The sequence below is a fragment of the Balaenoptera physalus genome (assembly GCF_965194825.1).
Source record: "Balaenoptera physalus genome assembly, chromosome: 7".
In the NCBI taxonomy this organism is placed as follows: domain Eukaryota; kingdom Metazoa; phylum Chordata; class Mammalia; order Artiodactyla; family Balaenopteridae; genus Balaenoptera; species Balaenoptera physalus.
The window spans coordinates 55289059-55316247 of NC_138886.1; the positions used below are offsets into that span (position 1 = coordinate 55289059).

Consider the following 27189-nt stretch of genomic DNA (forward strand, 5'->3'; position numbering starts at 1 on the left):
AAAATACAAATTTATTGCTGTTGGTTACAGTATTACAGCAATTTAATATAATCTGAGGTCTGTAATTACCATGATTTGTTGTTAACATAGGTAAGTTTTGTCACAAAGTATAAATGTCCAAAATAATTTGCTCAAATACCATTGTAAATAGCTGGAGGGGAAGCAGCTGTGGGGTAGGGTTTAGAAATCTGAACTATTTCAAATGGAATTAAATAAGATTTCTGGATGGTACTAACTGCCACTTTGCATTTCCCACAGCACATTCTGCTTATGAAAGGTGTACCAAAATAACTTGTGGTACTCTAGAAAATAAGGTAATGGGTTGAAGTCTTATTAGCTTTTAACTAAGGCATAGTAGCTTCTGGCCATGGCATTCAACTCCAGACATATTTTCATGTGACACATAAATCATAATGATAGTTACAGCAGAAAACAAATTCTTTTTGTAATAGTGCAGGCATTTCCCAAAGTAATGGATGTATGTGCAAAACTTTGGGTTGTTTTGGGAGTGGGGAGGGAATGATCACAGGAAGAAGGGTCTTAATTTTCATAGCTATGTTCTTCTATCCCTCTTTTTGATTTCCAAATCTCCTGAAGGTGTCAAGAATGCCAGTATGGCTGCAGTACTATGGCAGGAGATAAAGTGTAAAATGAAACCAGCCTATGTACCTAAAACAGTACTGTTTTAAGACAATGATTATTTAGAAAGCAGACTAATTTAGAAGCAAATGAGACATCAGGGCAGCAGAAGGGAAGGTGAGATATAGTGGGCCCTGTGAATTACCAAAGACAAAGTAATATCCACAGTTGTAAATTTTCATTTAATTCTAATACACTGATATTAATGTATGTTTGATAATTCATAAGTTTAGTAGTTCCCAACATTTTTAGAATGCACATAATATTAACATTCAAATAAGGCATTAAAGGAAGTTTTGTGAAGGATGAAATGTTTACCATAATACTTTTTTAAAGCCTTGGTACATTTTTGAAAGATCAATATTGAATTTTTAAAAATCTAAGAAAAGTAAGTTTTTTTCCCCACTAGATATGTAAGAATCGCTTGCTGGCATTTGTATTTTCAGTGCCTAGAATAAAATGGGCCAAATTTTCAAAGGCAGTTAATAATTGCTTATACGATGACTTGTTTCATTTCATCTAGCACCAAGTAAGAGATTGAAGATATTGTCGGATTTCTCCTTCACCTCTCATTGCCCTGCTCTTCCTACCAGGCCACTGTATAAGCACGCATCCCGTTGCCCCACTAAGGAATCAAATCTTTTTCATTTTAAAATGGCTGCTCAGATTACATTCACCGGCAGAATTCTTCCCCATTAAGGTAGGATAGCAGTTAACACTAGCAGGTGTCATCTTCTTTGATTAGGAATAAAGAACTCTTCCAAGCAAAATCAATCAGTTTCCTGTTTTTTTAACATGTCATGTAAATCCTTTTAATTGCTACACCTTTACTAATTATGATTGTTATTTATGTCAAGGGAATTTTCCCCAGGCAAACATGATCGATTTCCTAATGAAAAAGTATGCTTATTTTACGTAGTGCCATGGGTTTTCTCTTATGCTTTTTTCTTTCTTTCTGTCTCTCTCGCTTTCTCTTTCCTTCTTTCTCTTTAATTTGTTACTCATCAAGGCAGATCATACATTTGGATCAAAAAGAGAAACTGGCAAGTAGATCCTAAAGCACACATTTCTTAACCTGAGTAACACCTGAAAACATAAGAGTTTAATTACATATTCTATTGAAAATTCAACTTTGGTGCTTTTGCAAGAACTTATGATGTCAGTTTCTAACAAATCATATCCCTCAGTACACAACTATTTTCAAAAGAAAATAAGTCATAGAAAAACATATTTTCCTATATGCTAATCGATACATTTTTATAGCAAATTGAAAATCTGGAGTAAACTGAAAGTATGTTTAACAACAAAATATAGCATATATGGCTACTGTAAGTTTGCTAGTGTAAATAGACACCTCAATTAGAGTCAGGAGACCAGAAGGGGGAGCTCTCATGACTTGTGAAGATAGTAGAGCCCAACAGAAGAAGACAGACTCTCGTTTCCTAGCAAGGGCTCAGCCAATGAAAAGCCACGGACCCTTTGTTTACTAGAGCCCTCCCAGCTTCCTTTTCCCTCTATAAAAGCGTCTCCTTCCCTTGCTGTGAGGAGGACTTGCACATGGCTCACCATGGTTGCAGACCCCAAATTGCAATTATCTGCTGATCTCGAATAAACCCATGTTGCTGGAGAAATATCTGGCAGTCTATTTGTTTTAGGTCAATAAAAGGCAGCAGTGAATTTGCATTCTGCAACTAATCTGTAAATCCCGTTGCTTTTTTTCTGGAATTCTGTAGACACAGTGTCCCACAAAACTGTGTACCACAGTGCTAGAGATCTCTTTTTTAGCATCAGTCTACACAAAAGCCTCTGATAAGACACTTTGCACAAGTGACATGGAATTTTTTTCTTTTTTTACTTTTCAAGAAAAATAAGGAAACTTTATCAACCACTTCTCTTCTGAACAAAACTTAGATTAGTACCAACTGCTCTTTTAATTATGGTCAGTAATTTTCAAAAGTTTAGTTAGACATCTCTGATGTTTTTTAATTGTGCATCCATAGAAGATAATTGGATAAAACACAACAGACATTTCAAAAGATGAATCTCCACATCTGACTCACTGGCACATCCTTAATTTCCAGAATAAAATCAGCAGAAATAAAACACACAATTTTCAAAGAATTTATACATGCCAGAGTCTTAGGACAATGAACTTCTAAATGCACAGGCAAGGAACTTCTGCTCATCTTACTAGTTATACGCACTTTTCCTCAAGGAGTATCTGATGCTTTCTGGTTTATTTGTGGAACTTTTGTTTGTAGGAAAGCATATACATATGGCCAGATCTTGTTGGTTTCTGTTCCAGAGAATGTTTCCAACACCCCTTTTTTCCTAAGGATGAAAAACAAACAAAAAAAGGTCTGACAGCATACAAAAAGAAAATCACGGGCCAATATCACTGATGAACACAGATGCAAAAATCCTCAACAAAATATTAACAAACCAAATTCAACAGTAAGGATCATATGCCATGATGAAGTGGGATTTATCCCAGGGATGCAAGGTTGGTTCAATACCTACAAATCAATGTGATACACCACATTAACAAATTGAAGAATAAAAATCATACGATTGGGCTTCCCTGGTGGCACAGTGGTTGAGAATCTGCCTGCCAATGCAGGGGACACGGGTTCGAGCCCTGGTCTGGGAAGATCCCACATGCCGCGGAACAACTGGGCCCGTGAGCCATAATTACTGAGCCTGTGCGTCTGGAGCCTGTGCTCCACAACAAGAGAGGCCGCAAGAGTGAGAGGCCCGCGCACCGCGATGAAGAGTGGCCCCCGCTTGCCACAACTAGAGAAAGCCCTAGCACAGAACCGAAGACCCAACACAGCCATAAATAAATAAATAAATAAAATTAAAAAAAAAATCATACGATTGTCTCAATAGATACAGAATAGCTTAGGACAAAATTAAACATCCATTTATGATAAAAACTCTCAACAAAGTAGGTATGGAGGGAACATACCTCAATGTAATTAAGGCCAAATATGACAAACCTACAGCCAACATCATACTCAATGGTGAAAAGCTGAAAGCATTTCCTCTAAGATCAGAAACAAGACAAGGATGCCCACTCTCACCACTTTTATTTAACATAGTATTGGAAGTCCTAGCCACAGCAATCAGACAAGAGGTGGGGGGAAAGGAATCCAAATTGGAAAGGAAGAACTAAAACTGTCATTTTGCAGATGACGTGATTCTATATATAGAAAATCCTAAAGATACCACCAAAAAACTCTTAGAGCTAATAAATGAATTCAGTAAAGTTGTAGGATACAAAATTAATATATAGAATTGTTGTATTTTTTTGAATATTTAAATTTTATTTTTTTTATACAGCAGGTTCTTATTAGTTACCTATTTTATACATATTAGTGTATACATGTCAATCCCAATCTCCCAATTCATCCCACCACCACCAACACCCCCACTACTTTCCCCCCTTGGTGTCCATACGTTTGTTCTCTACATCTGTGTCTCTATTTCTGCCCTGCAAACCGGTTCATCTGTACCATTTTTCTAGGTTCCACATATATGCATTAATATACGATATTTGTTTTTCTCTTTCTGACTTACTTCACTCTGTATGACAGTCTCTAAATCCATCCACATCTCTACAAATGACCCAATTTCATTCCTTTTAATGGCTGAGTAATATTCCATTGTATATATGTACCACATCTTCTTTATCCATTCATCTGTTGATGAGCATTGAGATTGCTTCTATGACCTGGCTATTGTAAATAGTGCTGCAATGAACATTGGGATGCATGTGTCTTTTTGAACTATGGTTTTCTCTGGGTATATGCCCAGTAGTGGGATTGCTGGGCCATATGGTAATTCTGTTTTTAGTTTTTTAAGGAACCTCCATACTGTTCTCCATAGTGGCTGTATCAATTTACATTTTTACTAACAACAGTGCAAGAGGGGTCCCTTTTCTCCACACCCTCTCCAGCATTAGTTGTTTGTAGATTTTCTGATGATGCCCATTCTAACTGGTGTGAGGTGATACCTCACTGTAGTTTAGATTTGCATTTCTCTAATAATTAGTGATGTTGAGCAGCTTTTCATGTGCTTCTTGGCTATTTTATCTCTTCTTTGGAGAAATGTCTATTTAGGTCTCTGCCCATTTTTTGACTGGGTTGTTTGTTTTTTTTGTTGAGCTGCATGAGCTGTTTATATATTTCGGAGATTAATCCTTTGTCCATTGATTCGTTTGCAAATATTTTCTCCCATTCTGAGGGTTGTCTTTTCGTCTTGTTTGTAGTTTCCTTTGCTTTGCAAAAGCTTTTAAGTTTCATTAGGTCCCATTTGTTTATTTTTGTTTTTATTTCCATTACTCTAGGAGGTGAATTAAAAAAGATCTTGCTGTGATTTATGTCAAAGAGTGTTCTTCCTATGTTTTCCTCTAAGAGTTTTATAGTGTCCGGTCTTACATTTAGGTCCCTAATCCATTTTGAGTTCATTTTTGTGTATGGCGTTAGGGAGTGTTCTAATTTCATTCTTTTATATGTAGCTGTCCAGTTTTCCCAGCACCAATTATTAAAGAGACTGTCTTTTCTCCATTGTATATCTTTGCCTCCTTTGTCATAGATTAGTTGACCATAGGTGCGTGGGTTTTTCTCTGGGCTTTCTATCCTCTTCCATTGATCTATATTTCTGTTTTTGTGCCAGTACCGTATTGTCTTGATTACTGTAGCTTTGTAGTATAGTCTGAAGTCAGGGAGTCTGATTCCTCCAGCTCCATTTTTTTCCCTCAAGACTGCTTTGGCTATTCAGGATCTTTTGTGTCTCCATACAAATTTTAAGATTTTTTGTTCTAGTTCTGTAAAAAATGCCACTGGTAATTTGATAGGGATTGCATTGAATCTGTAGATTGCTTTGGATAGTATGGTCATTTTCACAATATTGATTCTTCCAATCCAAGAACATGGTATATCTCTCCATCTGTTTGTGTCATCTTTGATTTCTTTCATCAGTGTCTTATAGTTTTCTGAGTACAGGTCTTTTACCTCCTTAGGTAGGTTTATTCCTAGGTATTTTATTCTTTTTGTTGCAATGGTGAATGAGATTATTACCTTAATTTCTCTTTCTTTCGTTGTTAGTGTATAGGAATGCAAGATATTTCTGTGCATTAATTTTATATCCTGCAACTTTACCAAATTCATTGATTAGCTCTGGTAGTTTTCTGGTGGCATCTTTAGGATTCTCTATGTATAGTATCGTGTCGTCTGTAAACAGTGATAGTTTTACTTCTTCTTTTCCAATTTGTATTCCTTTTATTTCTTTTTCTTCTGATTGCTGTGGCTAGGACTTCCAAAACTATGTTGAATAATAGTGGTGAGAGTGGACATCCTTGTCTTCTTCCTGATCTTAGTGGAAATGCTTCCAGTTTTTCACCATTGAGAATGATGTTTGCTGCAGGTTTGTCATATATGGCCTTTATTATGTTGACATAGGTTTCCTCTATCCCCACTTTCTGGAGAGTTTTTATCATAAATGAGTGATGAATTTTATTAAAAGCTTTTTCTGCATCTATTGAGATGATCATATGGTTTTTATTCTTCGATTTGTTAATATGGTGTATCACATTGATTGATTTCTGTATATTGAAGAATCCTTGCATCCCTGGGATAAATCCCAGTTGATCATGGTGTATGATCCTTTTAATGTGTTGTTGGATTCTGTTTCCTAGTATTTTGTTGAGGATTTTTGCATCTATATTCATCAGTGATATTGGTCTGTAATTTTCTTTTTTTGTAGTATCTTTGTCTGGTTTTGGTATCAGGGTGATGGCGGCCTCATAGAATGAGTTTGGGAGTGTTCCTTCCTCTGCAATTTTTTGGAAGAGTTTGAGAAGGATGGGTGTTAGCTCTTCTCTAAATGTTTGATAGAATTCACCTGTGAAGCCATCTGGTCCTGGACTTCTGTTTGTTGGAAGATTTTTAATCACAGTTTCAATTTCATTACTTGTGATTGGTCTGTTCATATTTTCTATTTCTTCCTGGTTCAGTCTTGAAAAGTTATACCTTTCTAAGAACTTGTCCATTTCTTCCAGGTTGTCCATTTTATTGGCATAGAGTTGCTTGTAGTAGTCTCTTAGGATGCTCTGTATTTCTGTGGTGTCTGTTGTAACTTCTCCTTTTTCATTTCTAATTTTATTGATTTGAGTCCTCTCCCTCTTTTTATAGAATTCTGTTGCATTTTTATACACTAATAAACTATCAGAGAAATTAAGAAAACAATCCCACTAACAATTGCATTAAAACAACAACAAAAACAAAACCCTGGGAATAAATCTAACCAAGGAGGTAAAACAGCTGTACTCAGAAAACTATAAGGCACTGAAGAAGACACAAAACAAGAGAAAGATATACCATGTTCATGGATTGGAACAATATTGTTAAAATGACCATACTATGCAAGGCAATATACAGATTCAGTGTAATCTCTATCAAAATACCAATGGCATTTTTCATAGCACTAGAACAAATAATTCTAAAATTTGCATGGATACACAAAAGACCCCAAATAGCTGAAACAATCTTGAGGAAGAACAGAGCTGAAGGTATCAGGCTCCCTGACTTCAGACTATAATACAAAACTACAGTAATCAAAACAGTATGATACTAGCACAAAACCATATACATAAATCAATGGAACTGAATAAGCTGCCCAGAAATAAACCTGCACTTGTATGGCCAATTAATCTATGACAAAGGAGGCAAGAATATACAATGGGGAGAAGACAGCCTCTTCAGTAAATGGTGTTGGAAAACCTGGACAGCTACATGGAAAAGAATCAAACTGCATTACTCTCTCACACCATTTACACAAAATCAAGAAGGATTAAAGACTTAAATTTAAGACCTGAAGCCATAAAACTCCTAGAAGAAAACAGAGAGAGTATGCTCTTTGAAATCAGTTTTAGCAATATATTTTTTTGGATCTGTCTCCTCAGGCAAGGGAAGCAAAAGCAAAAATAAACAAATGGGGCTACATCAAACTAAAAAGGTTTTGCACAGCCAGGGAAACTATCGACAAAACGAAACGGCAGCCTACTGAATGGGAGAAGATATTTGGAAGTGATTTATCTGATAAGGGGTTAATATCCAAAATATACAAAGAACTTATACAACTCAACATCAAAAAAATAAACAATCTGATTAAAAAATGGGCAGAGGACCTGAACAGACATTTTTCCAAAGAAGACATACAGATGGCCAACAGACACATGAAAAGATGTTCACCATCGCTAATCATCAGGGAAATGCAAATCAAAAGCAGAATGAGATATCGCCTCACACCTATCAAAATGGCTTTTATCAAAAAACAACAAATAACAAGTGTTGGTGAGGATGTGGATAAAAGGGAACCATCATGTACTGTTGGTGGAAATGGAAATTGGTGCAGCCACTATGAAAAACAGTATGGAGGTTCCTCAAAAAATTAAAAATAGAACTACAATATGACCCAGTAATTCTACTTTTGGGCATTTATCCAAAGAAAACAAAAACACTAACTCAAAAAGCAATATGCACCTCCATGTTCATTGTAGCATTATTTATAATACCCAAGATATGGAAACAACCTAAGTGTCGGACGAATGCATAAAGAAGATGTAGTATGTATATAAAATGGAATATTATTCAGCCATAAAAAAAGAATGAAATCTTGCCATTTGCAAAAACATAGATGCACCTAGAGGGTATTAAGCTAAGTGAAGTAAGTCAGAGAAATATAAATACTGTATGATTTCACTTGTGGAATCTATAAAACAAAACAAATGAACAAACATAACAAAACAAAAACAGACTCAGATACAGAGAATAAATTGCTGGTTGCCAGAGGGGAGGGATACAGGGGAATAAGGGAAATAGGTGTGGGATATTAAGAGGTAGAAACTTCTGGTTATAAAATAAATGTCATGGGGATGTAATATACATCATAGGGAACATAGTCAATAATATTGTAATAACTGTATGGTGACAGTAACTAGACTTATTGTGATCATTTTCTAATAAAAAAATATTGAATCACTATGTTGTACATCTGAAACTAATATAATATTGTAAGTCAATTATACTTCAATTTTAAAAAATGAAAGAAAAAAACCCCACAGGTCTGAGTTTTCCTAATGAGCTTTTCAAAATGATTCTTAAAAGATGATAGTGTAGATTTAAGGGTGTCAGTAAGTATAGGTCTGTGTGATCAAGAGAGAAAGGCACTTGGCTGGGTGTTGGAAAACCCAGATTTTGGTTTCAGTTGTGCGCTCTGGCTAACACAAATGGTCACTTTGAAGATGCACCTATCATTTTTTGAGCATGTGCTAAGTGCTAATAATTCATTTAATCCTCTTTAGAGCTCAAGTTTCCTTATTTTACTGATAAAACTATGTGTTAGGGATGTTAAGCAATACCCCAAATCACCAAAACGGTAGTAGGTTTCCAAACACAGGTCCTGCCAAACACCAGAACATCCCTGGCTTTCTTTGTCTACTTACCCCTTTGCAAGACAGCTTTCTAATACTTGATTATCCTTCCTTCTTTCACTTGGTTTATTTTTTCTCTATGCTCTCCTTCTGCATTTTAGGGAAAAGGGAATTTTAAAACGTTGTTTTTATTGTGTTTCCTATTGGGTTTCTCCATTTCTCCCCAGGCAGATTTGTCTGGCTTGTTACCAGGCCAGCAGCCAAAGTCTATTCACTCCAGTTTCCTGGGGGTTCAATGGTGAGAAGTATCAGAATCCAGGGGTTGCTTTTCAAAACAGACAGATTCCTGCCAGAGATTCTGGCATTCCTCTTATTTACCCTCCTCCTCCAGCTACTCATATACACACCGGCTTAAAGGCTGCAGAAGAGCAAATGAAGAACTCTGGTTTATTACTTTCTGAAACCAGGATCTGTCATACTTCTGCAACCTTTTCACTAGATTTTAAGATGTTTCACTGGGAACAAAAGCATTCCTTTCTGGATACCTCATAAGATTTGCCAGTTAAGACTAAGTTAAATAATTCCCACTGTTTTCTTGGTAAGAAACATCTGCTAAAGCCCTCCTGCTTCTAAATTCACAGACATCTTGTAAAGCTTTCAAGAGAACAACCTTCTAAACTGTTGTAAGCCTCTTGAAGAGCCACCTTAAAGTCAAGCCAATGTCAGAAGTGGGTTAATTACTGAAGGAACAACTATAGGCACCTATTCAGTCCTAAAGCTGTGCACCTTGGACGAACATGTGTCACCTTAATTTCTACGTAATAAAACGGAGCCAGCTTCAGCTATTGGTCCTCTAAAAAGTAAGAGCATCATGTTGCTTGTAAACACAGACTTAATTACACTATCAGATGTCCCACAGCTGAGAAGAGTTTTAAGAGCAACAGTACAACTGTCGGTATTTTAAAATAACAATGCAGACTCTCACTAAGGCTGCTGCAAATACCACTTTTAATTGTTGGTTAAGTCTAGTCCTAGTTCTTTGTGCAGGAGCTTAGACGGAAATGCTTTGATTGATGGCAAGAGGTAGCAAAAGCCAGAAGCCGAGAAAGACTAGGGTACCTCCTGAGATAGGGACCCGGGCCATACACTTCATCTCTACAGTCTTCCCCAAATTCCCTTTCCACATTTTACAGAACTAATCCCTACAGCCGCTGTTATTTCCACTGCATTCTGTTATTACCTCTGTTAATAGCCTCACAGTGTTGTTATCTGCTCAGCAACAATGTGTTCTCCCTTCTTCTGGTTACTTTTGAATGAATAACAAACGTCTTTTAGAGAAACACCCTTTTCACCAAACTCAGTCCGTGAGATTCAGATGGTACTGTCCCTACTTCCCAGACTCAAGGGTGGACATGATCAGAGCTAGTTAGTGCCAACTCCAGGACTTCTGCAGGCAAAGAGGCTCTCTTTTCTGCTGGGGTAGATAAACTGGTAGGAGGTGAGCTGGAATGTTGAGGGGCTCACACAGGGAGAGCCCACCTGAGATTGAAGCCAACACAAGGAAATGGAGTGACTGAGGCCTGATGACACTGTTTGAACACCTGGACGCAAACCACCTACCTTTGGACTCTTTAGTTACATGACCAATAAATTTCCCTTTTGCTTAAGCTAGGGTGAATTAGGTCTCTGATTCACATAAGCACGTATCACATTGTATGATGAATATTGTTTACCTAGCACTTTGCCTCATAAAGAAGGTGAGTTTCTTTGGGGCTGGCAGGGACTGGGTCTAATTATCTGTGTGGACCAGGGGCCTAGCTAGCATAGTGTCAACCGAGTAAATTATAATCGTTACCACTGAGTGATTTAACAGTGCCAGGACTGCTGTAAGTCTTTACAGGGGCTCTCTCACTTCACTCCCTTAACAACCCTATAAAGTGGGTACTATTTAATACCGCTTTGATTTTACAAATGAAGAATTTGTGGCACAGAAGTTGAAACACCTTGCCCAGGGCCACACAGCTGGTAATCTGCAGAGCCAGGCTCTTTATATAATCAATCACAAAATTATAGTAACAGCTACTCCCTTGTAATTTCACCCTCCAGAAATAACTATTAAAATAATTTGGAGACTACTGCTTCAGAATTCACTGCATAGTTACCCCATTACAACAACAATAATAATAGCTAATAATCATGTAGTGCTTAATGTGTGTCAGACACAATTCTAAGAGTTACACATATTAACTCCATCTTTCAACCCTCTAGTCTCATCCCCCTTTTACAGTGGAGAAAACAGAGGTTAAGCAAGAGGTTAAGGTCAAGTTAATAAATGGTGAGCTGGGATTTGGACTTAGGCACTCTGGCTCCACAGTCTGTGCTCTAACCACAGCACTGTCCTGTCCTAATGCTGAGTCATTTTTCAGTAAGTGAATGAATGAAAGGAAAGTGAATGTAACCAATCCTCTGTTAGGAGAGGGGAAGGCTGAGTAAAGAAACGGAATTGTTTCTTAGCCTGAGTCAATTATTAATCCAGTAGAGTTCCCATATTTGTGGTGGGATATGAATTCCCTTAAGAGTTAACAAAACTATGTTTGAATATAAACTTCTATAGACTGTTTGGCAAATAAATGACCTGAGGATTATGTCCTTTGAGAGTCTTCTGTGCTGTAGTGTCCTCTATTGTCACAGGGAGTGGGCACCATTAGGTTTGCCTCCCCGGCATTCATTCCAGCCCTCCCTCCACTAGACAACAGAGTTTGGGTGAGACTGACCCACTCCCTGCTCTGGGTGTGGACCAATGAGTGTAATCTCTCCCATCCCAGTGACTGGTTCAGGAGTGGGCAGTAACCTAGGCCTAGAATACAAAGCATTCCCTGACCACAGTGGCTGTTCAATCTAAGGCTTTTGTTCACTGGGGGAAAGGTGACCCCTCAGCCTTTCATAAAGAGAATGCTGTGGCTGTTCCTGGCAACCATGTATAACTATGCAGGAAGCCGAAAGACAGAGCCAATACAAAACAGAGAGAAGAGCAAAATTCTCATCAAACCTAGGGGCAAATGAAGCCCAAACTACCTTCTGGACTTCTCTGTTACACAAGCAAATAAATTTCCTTTATTATTTAAACCAATTTGAGTTGGATCTTCTGGTATTTTAGCATTTTGGCTATAAAGCATGGATAATCAGAAGATGATTTAGTGATTCATCATACAAGAGAAGTTGTGAAAAGTGACCAACTCACCGGTAGTATTCCAGGACGGGCTCTGTCTGGGCCTCGTAAGCCTTCAGTCTCTTGACAACTGTCTCTGGTCTATCATCCTCACGCTGAACGAGAGGCTCCCCAGTCAGATCATCAATGCCCTAAATGGGAGTTAGAAGATGCTGGCATCAAATATCATATTTTTGAAGGATATTTTTATAGGTAGTTAACTGATTTTTAAACAGACATCTATGCAAGCACCAAACAATAATGTGTTTTTAAATAAATGGAATCAAATCCAAATCCAGGTCATTGCAACACAGAGCCATGAGACCCCACGATCATTTCCACAGTGTCAATCACCTCTTTAGAGCAAAAGGTTTTCTAAGCAGCCTCTAGATAATTTTATATTATATACAATATTTATGTTATATATTATTATATATATTATATTAAAAACATATATATACGAAAAGATTCAGCTACAGACTGGGAATCTCAACTGCAAGCCCTAAATAACCCAAGGTGTCATTAATCCCTACTGCCCCAATTTCTAACACACTCCCTGGCACAGAGTAGGAAATCAATACATGCTTTTGAAGGAATAACAAACCCCCGTTGCTCCTGGGGATGCCTTTACTACGAAGCTGACTGGACTAGACCAGTTGACTACAGCAAGTAACCTGAGAACATGCCCTCAGGAATTCTGGTCATCCAAGGGTATCCAAGGTCATCTGTGAGTGCAAGAGGACTGGAGACAGTTGGCTACGCGGAAGGCCAAGTCAGTTGCCCCCTAAATACTCACCATGGTTTTGGGAGGGTTGAATTCGATGTTGTAGACACGGCCGCTGCCTGGATGGATCCAGCGAGCGGTGAGGCGTTGCTTGATGACCTCAAAGGGCACGTTCAGATTCACCACTGTGTCTATCTGATAAGCTCTATCCAGGGCTTCTGCCTGTGGAAGTGTCCTTGGAAAACCTTTACAAAGTAAATTAAAAATGAACAAAGGAAGAAAGAGCCATGGGGAGAAAGGGGAGAAGGAAGAAAATGAGTTAATATTGAGCAATCTGAACAAAAGCAATAACATCAGGAAGGCTGATGACAACCTTGTTGTAGTTGTAGGGCAACCGTGATAGTTAATTTTATGTGTCAACTTGTCCAGACCACAGGTTGCTCAGATATTTGGTCAAACAGTATTTTGGGTGTGTCTGTGAGGGTGTCTTTTGGGGTGAGATTAACACTTAAATCAGTTGACTGAGTAAAGCAGATTGTTATCCCTTATGTGGGTAGGCCTGGATAGAATAAAGTTGCTGGCCTCCCCAGAAGATAAAGGGGAATTCCTCCTGCCTGACTGCCTTGCAATTGGGACACGGCTTTTTCCTGCCTTTGAACTCAAACTCAAACATCACCTCTTCCTGGGTCTCATCTGCCTTCAGACTGGAACTACACCATCACACCACCGGCTCTCCTGCGTCTCCAGGTTCCTGACTCGCTTTGAAGATCTTAGGACTTGTCCACCTCCACAACTGTGTGAGCGAATTCCTTATAATAAACACCTCTCTCTAGAAACTAAAAATCAACATATCCTCAAGGATCCCGCCACACCTCTGGCTGGGGAATGTTTACAGCTGATTGTAAGTTACTCTCCAGCCTTCCTTCTTCCTTTTGTGATCCTCCCTTATCCTAAATATTCTCAAAAAGCGGGGAAGGAACAAAAAGTCATATCTGAAGGAGCTTAGAAGTCATGCAGTCCACTTCCCTCTTTGCATTTAAAAAAAGAAGCAGGCCAGAGAAGATGACTGGCCCCCAAGGCCCCAGGGTGGGGAGTGGCAGCACTCAGGCCCCCTGCCCACCATCCATGTCTGTAGCGCATGAAATCCTCACTCTCCTGTCTTCACGCATCCTTTTGGGCAGCTGAAATATTCTCAATATTCCACTTACCATCCAATAGCCAGCTATATTGGGTGAGATTTTTCAGCTCATGAAGGACCAACCGAGTCATGACATCGTCTGGGATGAGCTTCCCTTGGTCAATGAAAGTCTTGGCTAACACACCAATTTCTATAGCAGAGGCGGGAAAAAAGGCAAGTCAGCAAGTGTATCTATTCTACCCCATTCTAGGCCTCTAGCAAACTGGTTACCTAAAGAAGCCCCCTGGATAACACACTCGTTTGAAAATGTGCATCATCAACTTTTGTGATAAAAACAGAGATTACAAAATAATCTAAGCCTATTTCAAAATCTCCATTACATAAAAATAATGGAAAGCTATAAACCAATATGTTAGCAGTAGTCATCTCTGTGATAGAATTATGTTATCTTTTTTTTTTTAACATATTTTCACTTTCTGTGTTTTTCTAAATTTTCTATGGGAAAAAATATATATACTAATGGAAATTATTTTCTTTTTAAATAAGAAACTGAAATAGTCATTATTTTTAAGTGGCTCAGTTTAAGTGCTGGCAATCATGTTACTATAGAGATTTTTCTAATCCTCTAAAAGAGATGCTGCTGTCACAATTCAGTTTTTGACCAGATCAGCACTGTGATCATGTTACATTTTTATTAATAAAATACGTGAAAAGAATTTATGAACAACTTTTAAATATTACCTATAATTGTATGTCATTCTTACACAACAGTATTTTCATTTCCTCATCATCTTTTACCAAACTATTTACACACATTCAGAATTTTTAATGCCACTGTAAAAACCTGTGTACTTATAGTTTTGTGTTTTTTTTTTTTTTAATTACAACACTAGATCCATCTTTACTTATTTATTTATTTATGGCTGTGTTGGGTCTTCGTTTCTGTGCGAGGGCTTTCTCTAGTTGTGGCAAGCGGGGGTCACTCTTCATCGTGGTGTGCGGGCCTCTCACTATCGTGGCTTCTCTTGTTGCGGAGCACAGGCTCCAGACGCGCAGGCTCAGTAATTGTGGCTCACGGGCCTAGCTGCTCTGCGGCATGTGGGATCTTCCCAGACCAGGGCTCGAACCCATGTCCCCTGCATTAGCAGGCAGATTCTCAAGCACTGCGCCACCAGGGAAGCCCTTGTGTTCTTTTTTCACTTAGCATCATTTTGTAAATACTTTTCAGTGATTTTATGTAGTCATTTACTCATTTTTGGTAACTAATACTCCATCAGTATATATCTATGTTTGATAAAAATATACTCTTTCGGACTTCCCTGGTGGCACAGTGGTTAAGAATCTGCCTGCCAATGCAGGGGACACGGGTTCAAGTCCTGGTCCGGGAAGATCCCACATGCCGTGGAGCAACTAAGCTCGTGCGCCACAACTACTGAGCCTGCGCACTAGAGCCCACGAGCCACAACTACTGAAGCCCGCATGCCGCAACTACTGAAACCTGCATGCCCTAGAGCCCATGCTCCGCAACAAGAGAAGCCACCACAATGAGAAGCCCAAGCACAGCAACGAAGAGTAGCCCCTGTTCGCCACAACTAGAGAAAGCCCACACACAGCAATGAAGACCCAACGCAGCCAAAAAAAAAGTCTACGTCAAAACAAAAAACCTCTAAAAAAAAAATTAAAAAATATATACTCTATCATGGCAATATATACTGTTGGACATTTAAATTTTAAAATTAGTCTTGATTTTTCCCTACAACTTCTGCTTTTAAAGATCTTAACACTCTTTTTCTTTTTTCTTTCTTTTTTTTGGGGGGGTGGCTTCTGAGTTATTTCTGATGGATAAATTCCCAGGATTCAGAGATTAAACAGTCAAAGTTTATGACTGTTTTCATGGATACCAAGGGGGTAGAGGGGGTGGGATGAATTGGGAGATTGGGATTGACATATATATACTATGTATAAAATAGATAACTAATGAGAACCTACTGTATAGCACAGGGAACTCTACTCAGTGCTCTGTGGTGACCTAAATGGGAAGGAAATCTAAAAAAGAGGGGACATATGTATATATATAACTGATTCACTTCGCTGTATAGCAGAAACTAACACAACGTTGTGAAGCAACCATACTCCAATAAAAATTTTTTTTAAAAGTTTGACTGTTTTCATAATTCTTGGTATGGATTGACATACTGACTTCAGAACATATCCTAAATTGTCAAATTCATGAAACCAGATTTCTAACTAAGGACATTAACTACATGGAAATTGGCTGCCATTTGACAGGTGTACTGCTTGGGTTTATAAACAGCATCTGGAAGAGGCCCCGCGTTCTGAGAGCACCCAGGACTCTCTAAAATACCCTCTCGGAAAGGTCCACATACTTAATATGTGTGCACCTCTCTGTTGTCAGGGTTTTGACCACTGCTCTGGGGGACATAGAGCTCAAACTCAGTACTGAGGAAAATCATAATTCTCCAGGGCTGAGTCCCTAAAACTAGTATTGGTCCCTCCCCTCCCCTCTCACTCTTCAGGCCAAGCCCTCAACTAATGGCAACAAATAGATTGAGATGATGGGATTAACTAATAAAGTACTTAATTTTATATTAAGTATAAGAATAGCCTTAAGAAAAGATGATCTGTTCTTGCCATTTCAACACTGTACCAGAGACTGTAGCCAGGGCAATGAGTCCAGAAAAAGAATAAAAGGCATCCAGAAAGGAAGAAGTAAAATTATCTCTATTTCCAGGTGACATAATCTTGTTTTCAGAAAATCCTGAGGAATCTACTAAAAAACTATTAGAATAAATGAGTTCAGCAAAGTTGCAAGGTACAAGATCAAAAGTATACAAAAATGAACAATATGAAAATGAAATTAAGAAAATTCCATTTACAATTGTATCAAAAAGAATAAAAAACTTAGCAATATACTTTTTTATAAAAGCACAAAACCGGTAATCTGAAAACCACAACATTGTTGAAAGAGATTAAAGAAGACCTAACTAAATGGAAAGATAGCTTATATTCGTGGATTAGAAAAGTTAATATTAAGATGGCAAGACTCCTTGAAAATGATCTACAGATTCAATGCAATCCTATCAAAAGCCCAGCTGGTGTCTTTGTAGAAACTGACAAAATGACTGTAAAATTCATATGGAAATGCAAGGTATCCAGAATAGCTGAAAACAATCTTGAAAAAGAAGAACCAAGTTGGAGGACACACACTTCGGATTTCAAAAGACTGTACTGGCATAAGGATAGACATAATGTTGCTATGAATATACATATATAACTTTTTGTGTGAACACATGGAACAGAAATGAGAGCCCAGAAATAACCCCTCGTATTTACGGTCAACTGATTTTCAACAAGGATACCAAGCCAATTCAATGGGGGAAGAAATAGTCTTCTCAACAAGTGGTGCTGGGACAACTGAATATCCACACACAAAAGAACAGGTTAGGTTAGATGGGCCTCTACCTAACACCATATTAAAAAATTAACTCAATATGTATATCACAGACCTAAATGTAAGAGCTAAAACTACAAAACTCTTAACTGGACTTCATTAAAATTTAAAACTTTTATGCTTCAAAGAACACCATCACCAAAGTGAAAATCCAATCCACTGAATGTGAGAACATTCCTGTAAATCATATATCTAATAAGGAACTTTTATCTAGACTATCTAAAGAACTCTTACGACTCAGCATTTAAAAAGGAAATCAATGTTTTTAAATGGGCAAAGGATCTGAATACAAAAAACCAGATATACGAATGGCCAATAAGCACATGGAAAGATGCTCAACATCATTAATCATTAGGGAAATAACAAATGGAAACCACAATGAGATATCACTTCACACTCACCAGGATGGCTGTAATCAAAAAGACATAACAAAAAAAAAAAACATAAGTGTTGGCAAGAATGTTGAGAAATTGAAACACTCATATATTGCTTGTAGGATTATAAATGGTATAGGCAATTTGGAAAATAGTGTGGCAGTTTTTCAAAGGTTTAAACAGAGTTACTACATGATGCAGCAATTCAACTCAGGTATATTTTTCCAAGAGAAATAAAAACATAAGTTCACACAAAAACTTATATGTGAATGTTCACAGCAACATTATTCACAATAGCCAAAAAGTGAAAACAACCCAAATCTTCATCAAATGACAAGTGGGTAAATAAAATGTGGAATATCCATACAAAATTATACTGTTTAGCCATAAAAAGAAGTGAAGTACTGATACATGTTACAAAGTGTATGAACTTTTTTTTTTTTTTGGCTGCATTGGGTGTTTGTTGCTGTGAGCAGGCTCTCTCCAATAGCGGCAAGCGGGGACTACTCTTCATTGCGGTGCGTGGGCTTCTCATTGCTGTGGCTTCTCTTTGTTGCGGAGCACAGGCTCTAGGCACGCGGGCTCCAGTAGTTGCGGCATGCGGGCTCAGTAGTTGTGGCACGCAGGCTCAGTAGTTGTGGCACATGGGCTTAGTTTCTCTACAGCATGTGGGATCTTCCCGGACCAGGGCTCGAACCCGTGTCCCCTGCATTGGCAGGCGGATTCTTAACCACTGCACCACCAGGGAAGTCCCAAAGTGTATGAACTTTGAAAACATGCTAAGTGGAAAAAGCCAGACACAAAAAACCACGTATTACATCACACCATTTATACGAAATGTTCAGAGTAGGCAAATCTAGAGAGACAGAAGGAAGATCAGTGGTTGTCCAGGGCTGGGAGCATTGGGGGAAAATGGAGAGTGACTGCTAATGGGAATAGGGTGTCTTTTTGGGGTGATAAAAATGTTTTAAAATTGATTGTGGTGATGGTTGCACAACTTTGAATGTAATAAAAAAAAACTGATTCATAGTTTAAGAGGGTTAATTTTATGTAATGTGAATTATATCTCAATAAAGATGTTTTTTTAAAAATAGTAGGACTTCCCTGGTGGCGCAGTGGTTAAGAATCCGCCTGCCAGTGCAGGGGACACAGGTTCAAACCCTGGCCCGGAAAGATCCCACATGCTGTGGAGCAACTAAGCCCGCGCACCACAACTACTGAAGCCTGCATGCTCTAGGGCCCGCATGCCACAACTACTGAGCTTGCATGCTGCAACTACTGAAGCCCGCACACCTAGAGCCCATGCTCCGCAACTGGACAAGCCACCGCAATGAGAAGCCTGCGCACCGCAACAAAGAGTAGCCCCCGCTCGCTGCAACTAGAGAAAGCCCGCACACAGCAACGAAGACCCAACACAGCCAAAAAAAAAAAAAAAAAGATGAAAAATACCTGGTAAGCAAAACAAAAGAAAAAAAAAAGCCACTCATAAAACCAACACTACTCAGGAATAATTATCATCAAAACTGATAACATAAAAACCTCCAAATATTTTATGAGTAGATAGTCCCATGCATAGTCTAATAATCTTTTTCATATCACTAACAACTTTCTATAAACACAAATAGTTATTAAAATCTGAAGCCTGTAATGCTTCCATTTAAAAGAAAAATAAAAATGATTCAACTCTCTACATCATAGTCTAAGCAGTTTGTTTATTACATTTCAAGTTTTTACTCTCAAAATTACGCAAGGACTTTTGTCTAGCATATTCTTTGGACATTTAGTAAATTTTTATTCCCTTGATTGCCTATAATTTAATGTTGTATCTAAATAGACTCCTCATTAAAAAAACTATTTCCTTTTTTATTTAAAAAATTAACAAATTTGGGAGCTTCCACACCTACAAAACACAAAAAGCTAGTTTAAAAGTAAATCATTCAAAATAAACTGATTTTCTATAAAGTTATTCACAAATAAAAACAGAAAAGGAAGGTTAAAAGGGAATAGGAAGGGTTAAAACCAGCTTTTGATTTTAAGGATAATAATCAGAAATTCTAAAACACAGAAATATTAATCTGAGAGATGGTGCTTGTATTACACAAAAAACCATTTTTAATTCTATATCTCCTTTTAACATCTGGTCATTCTTATAAGACTACTCAAACCAACCACACCTCATATCCGAACTAACTGGAAACAACTTATTGTTTGAGCAGCTGTGAAGTACAAAAGAGGGCCTGACCAACCTGTAAATACAGTTCTCTTTTATATATGCCAAGAGAAAGGGCTACAGAGAATTAATCTAGTTCCTGACAAAAGTGCTTTTAGCATTGTTATATTATAATGTACATAAAACTTTACTTTAAAAACATGTTGAAACAAAACAAAATAAAACTAGGAAAACAACAGGAATGAGTCAAGTGATAGCTTTACACCCAATCACGGGCTTAAAAAAAAAAAAAAAACTTTCTCAAATAATAAAGACTGAGTCAACATAGCGGTTACCTCTGGGGTGGCAGGAAGGAAATGTGATGGGTAGGCACATATGGGGACCCCAAAAGTACTGGTTTTCTGTCTGATGGTGGGTAAATGGGTGTTCATTTTATTCTTCTTCTAACCGTCAAAGAAATTATAATACTTTCATGCATGGGATAGTTCACAAGAATTATACTGAAAATCAAAACATCCCTTGACCCTGGTCCTCCCTCCAACCATCACTCAATCTGACTCCTCTTCAGTGAAGCATCTAGAAAGAATTCCCATTCCAGGTCTATATTCCTCCCCTTCCCACTGTGCTTCAGGATAGAATCTCAACTCAGGAACTGTATAAAGGTCCAAGTGGGTCTGGCCTCATCTTCTCTCTCCCCCACCTACCTCCTCACCATTTCTACCCAACCCTCAAACCATGGCCCCAGCAAGGAGCTCCACATACTCTGGGTCCTCCTAGCCTTTGCACAAGCCTCTTTCTCCTCTCTGTTGCCTGATAAGCTCTCACTCATCTTTCAAGATACATCTTAAAGGGTCCTTCATGATGTGGTGTCCCTCAACCTCCGAGGCAACCAAAAGTTCCTCCTCTGGACTTCCATAATGTCACAGACTTATCTCTGTTTGAGCACTTATCACACTGCTGAAACTACCTGTTTACATGTTGGTATGGACTGCATTGTGTCCCTTAAAATCCATATGTTGAAGCCCTGACCCCCAATGTGGCTGTATTTAGAGATGGGGCCTTTAAGGAGGTAATTAAGGTTAAATGAGGTCATAAAGGGGGACTTTAATTCAATAAGACTGGTGTCCTTACAAGAAGAGGAAGAGGAAAGATCACATGAGGACCCAGTGAGAAGGTGGCCATTTGCAAGCCAGGAAGAAAGGCTACACCAGAAACCAACCCTGCTGTCACTTTGATCTTGGACTTCTAGCCTCCAGAACTATGAGAAAATAAATTTCTATTGTTTAAGTTACCCAGTCTGTGCTATTCTGTTATGGCAGCCTGAGCAGACTTATGGCCATTGGCCTGCCCATGTTCCAACTGTGAGCACCTGCAATGAAATATATTTGTCTCTGTATCTCCAGTACCCAGCACACACTGGGTGCTTGACAAGTCCATGGATGGATGAATGAATGGATAGCTGGAGAGATGAGCTGCCTGGATTATCCTAGATTCTTTTCTTTTCCCCCAATAAATATTTATTTATTTATTTATTTATTTATTTTTGGCTGCGTTGGGTCTCTGTTGCTGCGCGTGGGCTTTCTCTAGTTGTGGCGAGCGGGGGCTACTCTTTGTTGCAGTGCATGAGCTTCTCATTGCGGTGGCTTCTTCTGCTGCAGAGCACGGGCTCTAGGCTCGTGGGCTTCAGTAGTTGTGGCTCGTGGGCTCTAGAGCGCAGGCTCAGTAGTTGCGGCGCACAGGCTTAGTTGCTCCATGGCATGTGGGATCTTCCTGGACCAGGGCTTGAACCCGTGTCCCCTGCATTGGCAGGCAGATCCTTAACCACTTAACCAGGGAGTCCCTATCCTGGATTCTAGCCTGGAATTTTAGAAAGGCCTAACTTACCTTGGTACAAAAAAAGAAATGGAGCAATCCTCACAGAAAGCAATATTGTTAAAGGTAGAAAACTGTACTTACAGTTTACTATCACTTGTGTAAAAAAGAAAAAAAGAACAGAGGGAAGAATAGGTAAACTGTGGGTTGTATGTGCATGAAATAGCTCTGAAAGGATCTTTTCACTAAATGTCCTTTTAAATTTTTTGGAATTCAAAACCATGTAAATGTATTGCCTATTTTCAATACAAATCAAAATTTTTGCCATTACAAAAATAATTTTCTCTGTCAATATCATTCTAATTGGGCACATCTATGCTGTCTGTGTGTACATAATAGAAGTTTTGTTAGACATACAGAACCTTGGGAGCTGACAGAGGCTTTGAGGATTACCTACTGAGTTCAACTTCCCCAACTTACAAATGAGAACAAATGAGATTCAAAAGGGGTAGCCATCTAGTCCAGGATTATGTCTTTGAGAAGCACTAAGCTGCAGTGCAGTTTCTCAAACTTTGGGCAACCACATGGCAACCGTACAATTTCTGCCATAGCTGAACTATTATTTACTATATAATTTTCTTTAAAGTGACTCAGCTTTTTAATTAATAAAAAATCTTATTTATTTATTTATTGGCTGCGTTGGGTCTTCATTGCTGTGCGCAAGCTTTCTCTAGTTGCTGCAAGTAGGGGCCACTCTTTGTTGCAGTGCATGGGCTTCTCATTGCGGTGGCTTCTCTTGCTGCGGAGCAGAGGCTCTAGGCACGTGGGCTTCAGTAGTTGAATCACATGGGCTCAGTAGTTGTGGCTCGCAGGCTCTAGAGTGCAAGCTCAGTAGTTGTGGCACACGGGCTTAGGTGCTCCACAGCGTGTGGGATCTTCCCGGACCAGGGATATAGAACCTGTGTCCCCTGCATTGGCAGGCAGATTCTTAACCACTGGGCCACCAGGGAAGTCCAGCTTTTTAATTTAATAAGCTATAATGTTCACAGAATTAAAGGGTTGGTGTGCTAGTTATCATTTTTCAAATACACTTTGAAATAAAAAATTTTATTGATTTTTTATTTGCATTTAATTTTTGAGAAAAATTTTTGAGAAATTTTTTTGTCTACCTAAAATTATCTCATGAACCTCAATTTTGAAAATGCTGCATAATGGAAAGAGTAATTTAATTGGCATACAAGGAGACCTGGGTGTCCACTTTTGTCTCCCAGTGACTGCTTTTTATTATTGAGCAAGTTCTTTAACCTCTCCTGAACTCGGTTTCCTCATCTCTAAATGAGAGGGCTGGACTAATGACAAAGGGGCAGACTCAAGTTTCCTGACTGCAGTGTTCAATGGTGGTCTACGGTTACTCCAGGTTTGCTACAGTCAACAGGTTCCCACATATTTCCAGTGTCTTTATCGCATCTGCTGGGATGATTTTAAACTTTAGCTATAAAATACAGCCATGGGTTACATAATACATCATCATCATGAAATGGTGATTGGAAAGTAAATTGGCACCATCCTTCCTTAGCATATTTGATGGTACTGTATTTATAGAAATTCAACACTAGGGAATTTATTTGAAGCAAATAAGTAGAGATGCTGCCAAATGTTCGTGTACAAGGATAGTCATAACAGTATTAATTATAACAAAGAATGGTTAACCACATATGTGTATAATAATAGGAAAATGTTTCAATTAACAATTGTGCAATCTTGACGAAATTAAAAGACTGCTTAGTGATGTGTGAACATGCTCACGTAAGTGTGAAAAAAGGTATCTAAGCAATCATTTAGACTATAACAAGTCTGCAAAGACATACAAATGCAACAGAGAAAAAATGAGAAGGACTTCCCTGGTGGTCCAATGGTAAATCTGCCTTCCAATGCAGGGGATACGGGTTCAATCCCTGGTCAGGGAACTAAGATACCACATGCCACGGGGCAACTAAGCCTGCACACCACAACTACTGAGCTCGCGTGCCCTAGAGCCTGCACGCCTCAACTAGAGAAGAGAAAACCCGCACGCCACAACTAGACAGAAGTCCGCGCACCACAAGGAAGAGCCCGTGCTGCAACGAAAGATCCTGCATGCCTCAACGAAGATCCCGCGTGCCACAACTAAGACCCGACACAGCCAAAAATAATAAATAACATAAATAAATATACATTTAAAAAAACAAACAAAAAAAAGAAACAAAAAGAAAAAGGAGAAAGGAAAAAGAGAATGTAAGAAAAAGCACCAAAGAGTTAATTATAATTGTCTCTGGGTAGTAGAACTATACAGGACTTTAATTTTCTTTTTTATACTCTCATGTTTTTCTTACTTTATAGTAAATATACTTTACTCTTAGTATCAAAAAACATTAAGCAGTATTTTTTAAATAAAAGGTTACACCTCTCCTTTGGCTCTGATCCTGGGGGAAATATCCAATCCATTCACAAATATTTTTTGAGAATAAATTCTTAGTCCTGAGATACAGAACATCTGTAATAACAATCTCATGACACCTCCCTCAACTCCATCTTCTGTTTTCTTTGTTAAAGAATTGCCTGTAGAGACTCCAGAAAGAGCAGGCGGCTAAGGCAGGCTGCACATCCTTCCAAGTGATCCTCTCCTCCCTCCCTCTAGCCTCTCTTTTCATGTTGTGGAGTCAGGAAGAGGACGGCAGGCTTGTCATGGGATGTTAAGGATAAACAAAAAGGGTTGTTTCTTAATTTAAAATAAAAGTTTACTTAATTTGCTTTAAATTTAATTTTTTCAATGTTTTGTGTTTTCCCAAGTTAACATATCTTTAACTCTTCACTGAAGGTGTTCCCTAACACGCAATTATGCCTCACTGCTGAGTTATTTTTCAGAGAATCGCTTAAGTATTCTTTACTCCTTCCCACTTTGAATAATCTTGCCCCAAGCAGGTGCAGTACTGGGGATTGTTTATTGTTACCTAATGCAATATGTTGCATCAAGAACACTACGAAGTGAGCCAAACAGTTTAACCTTCTGAAGTTTAATACTTTATGATTTTTTTAAAGATCAATGTTAGAAGAGAAAAATAAAAGTAGTAATTCACCAGATTAGGTGATAAACCAAAGAATGCCACGAGACAAGCTAAAAACGGTTTTTTCATTTGAATGTCAGTATTCTGAAACAAACAAAAAAAACCCACCTAGAAATAACCTATATAACCCATCAGTAGGGGATCGGTTAAATAAACCATGGCAGATCCAGCAAATAGATACCTATACAAATGTTAAATAATGAAATGGATTTCTGTGTTTTCGTGTGGAAAAATATCCTAGATATAGTGAAAACACACTGGTGCAGAACACATATTTAGTAGGATTACATATTGCATTAAAACAAGGGATATACATATACCCTGTATGTGCTTATACACAAATACAGATTTCTAAAAGCAAGCACATGACACTGCTCCCCTCTGAAGAATGAGACTGAGGCAGGGAATGAGAGAGAGTTTTACTTTTAATATTATGTACTTCCATCCTGTTTCCAATCCTTTTTTACCTTGTGCAAGGGGTTAGTTCTAATTTTTAAAAGGAGTTTCAAAATGACTTTGTTTTGGAAAGTAAAGGTCAACACTTTTGAGAGAAAAAAAAAAACTCACCTTGCTGTTACTTTTGAAAAACAGCTTTCTTAAGATATAATTTATGTAAGATAAAATCCACCCATTGTAAAGTGTACAGTTTGTTGACTAGATTTCGTGCTGAGTTGCAAGAATTTGTTTGGCGTGAGAAACAAAACAATCTTTCAGATAACCATGCACAAGAACAGCTTTCGTGTCTAAAGATCTAAGCCAATTTTGTGACAGCAACGAGGGTGAATAATACTTGGCCTGCAGATTATGGGGGAAAGGTCAAAACCAGAAAATTCCATAGCGCTTAAAAAACAAACAAAAAGTTAAAAAAAGAAAGCGCTGGGCTTCCCTGGTGGCGCAGTGGTTAAGAATCCGCCTGCCAATGCAGGGAACAGGGGTTCAAGCCCTGGTCCGGGAAGATCCCACATTCCGCAGAGCAACTAAGCCTGTGCGCCACAACTACTGAGCCTGCGCTCCAGAGCCCGTGAGCCACAACTACTGAGCCCACACACTGCAACTACTGAAGCCCGCGCACCTAGAGCCGATGCTCCACAAGAGAAGCCACTGCAACGAGAAGCCCGAGCACCGCCACAAAGAGTAGTCCCGCTCGCCACAACTAGAGAAAACCTGTGCGCAGCAACGAAGACCCAACAGAGCCAAAAATAAATAAATAAATTTATAAAACAAAAAAGAAAAGAAAAAGAAAAAGAAAGAGAGCTCTAACAGTTCTCCAAGCGCAAGGGCAGGCAGAGAATAAGCCACACACAGATCATGGACCCTTAGGAACAGTTGCGACTGGGGCTGGACATACCTCTCAAAGCCATGTGGTTTCCTTTAATCTTTGAACTTCGAATGTGTCCTAACTTCCTAGTGCCTTCCCTCAATAACCCACCTGAAGCTATCCACAGAGGCCAGAGGTTTCAGGGAACAGTAGCTCAGCAGCCCGAGGTCTCCCCCACCCCCCCGGCGGCAACTGGGAGATGCTGCGCCCGCACGCCTGGACCCACATTCCTGGGACGCACTTCCCGCGCCCCGGTCCCTCCGCCCACAAATCCCCACCGGGGCGACAGCGCACAGCCACCCCTCCCGCCCGGGCTCCCACCTGTGCCCCGAAGTATATTGTCTCGGAGCAGGTCCCCGCTGGAGAGGTGCTTCAGCTCGAAGTGTTTGGTGATGCGCGAGGACACGGTGCCCTTGCCGGAGCCCGGCGCCCCCATGAGAGCTGCGCGCACTAGCCGCGCAGACGCCCCCATGGCCGCCGAGAGAGGCCGGGGCCGCGCGGACAGTGGGGCTTCGGCCTGGCTGCGCGCCCACCCGCTCCGCGGGTCGGGGCCGGCCGGCTGGCAGCGCTGCGAGAAAGCGACGACCTCCGCGCCCAGGCGCTCCCGGAAGTGAGGCGACAGCCTCCCGGCCAGCCCCGCCCGCGCCCCGCCGGGCTGCCGCGCCCGCCCCTCGCGACCCGGGAACACCCCCCACTCCGCCGCGCCTGGCCCCGCCCGGCCCACGCAAGCCGCGCCCCCTCGGCACTCCAGCAGCGACACTTGCGAGCGCCTCGGCCGCCCCACACAGCCCGCGGC

At 39.5% G+C, this 27189-nt stretch overlaps 1 protein-coding gene across 2 annotated transcripts; it reads right to left on the bottom strand.

Moving 5' to 3' along the window:
- Nucleotides 1-27047, bottom strand: AK3 (adenylate kinase 3). 2 transcript variants are annotated; one of them, XR_014266091.1, is made up of 6 exons: nt 26715-27047; nt 14214-14333; nt 13078-13250; nt 12315-12433; nt 9146-9223; nt 2747-2970 (listed from the first exon to the last, which is right to left on the bottom strand). XR_014266091.1 is itself a non-coding variant. In XM_082471078.1 (5 exons), exons 1-5 carry the CDS (start codon nt 26863-26865, stop codon nt 2850-2852), a joined length of 684 nt encoding a protein of 227 aa, XP_082327204.1. In that variant the 5' UTR covers nt 26866-27043; the 3' UTR covers nt 1-2849. The 2 variants fall into 2 exon arrangements, 1 of the variants encoding a protein (XP_082327204.1); XM_082471078.1 differs by lacking the exon at nt 9146-9223 and having other exon boundaries at nt 1-2970; nt 26715-27043.
- Nucleotides 27048-27189: the final 142 nt, after the last annotated feature.

Excerpts from the sequence above, each read along its gene's own strand:
- AK3 (XM_082471078.1), bottom strand. The coding sequence starts at position 26,865 with ATGGGGGCGTCTGCGCGGCTAGTGCGCGCAGCTCTCATGGGGGCGCCG. Across the intron at positions 14,334-26,714 it reads CAATATACTTCGGGGCACAG|AAATTGGTGTGTTAGCCAAG; the intron begins GTGGGAGCCCGG and ends CCTCTGCTATAG. Across the intron at positions 13,251-14,213 it reads ATATAGCTGGCTATTGGATG|GTTTTCCAAGGACACTTCCA; the intron begins GTAAGTGGAATA and ends TACTTTGTAAAG.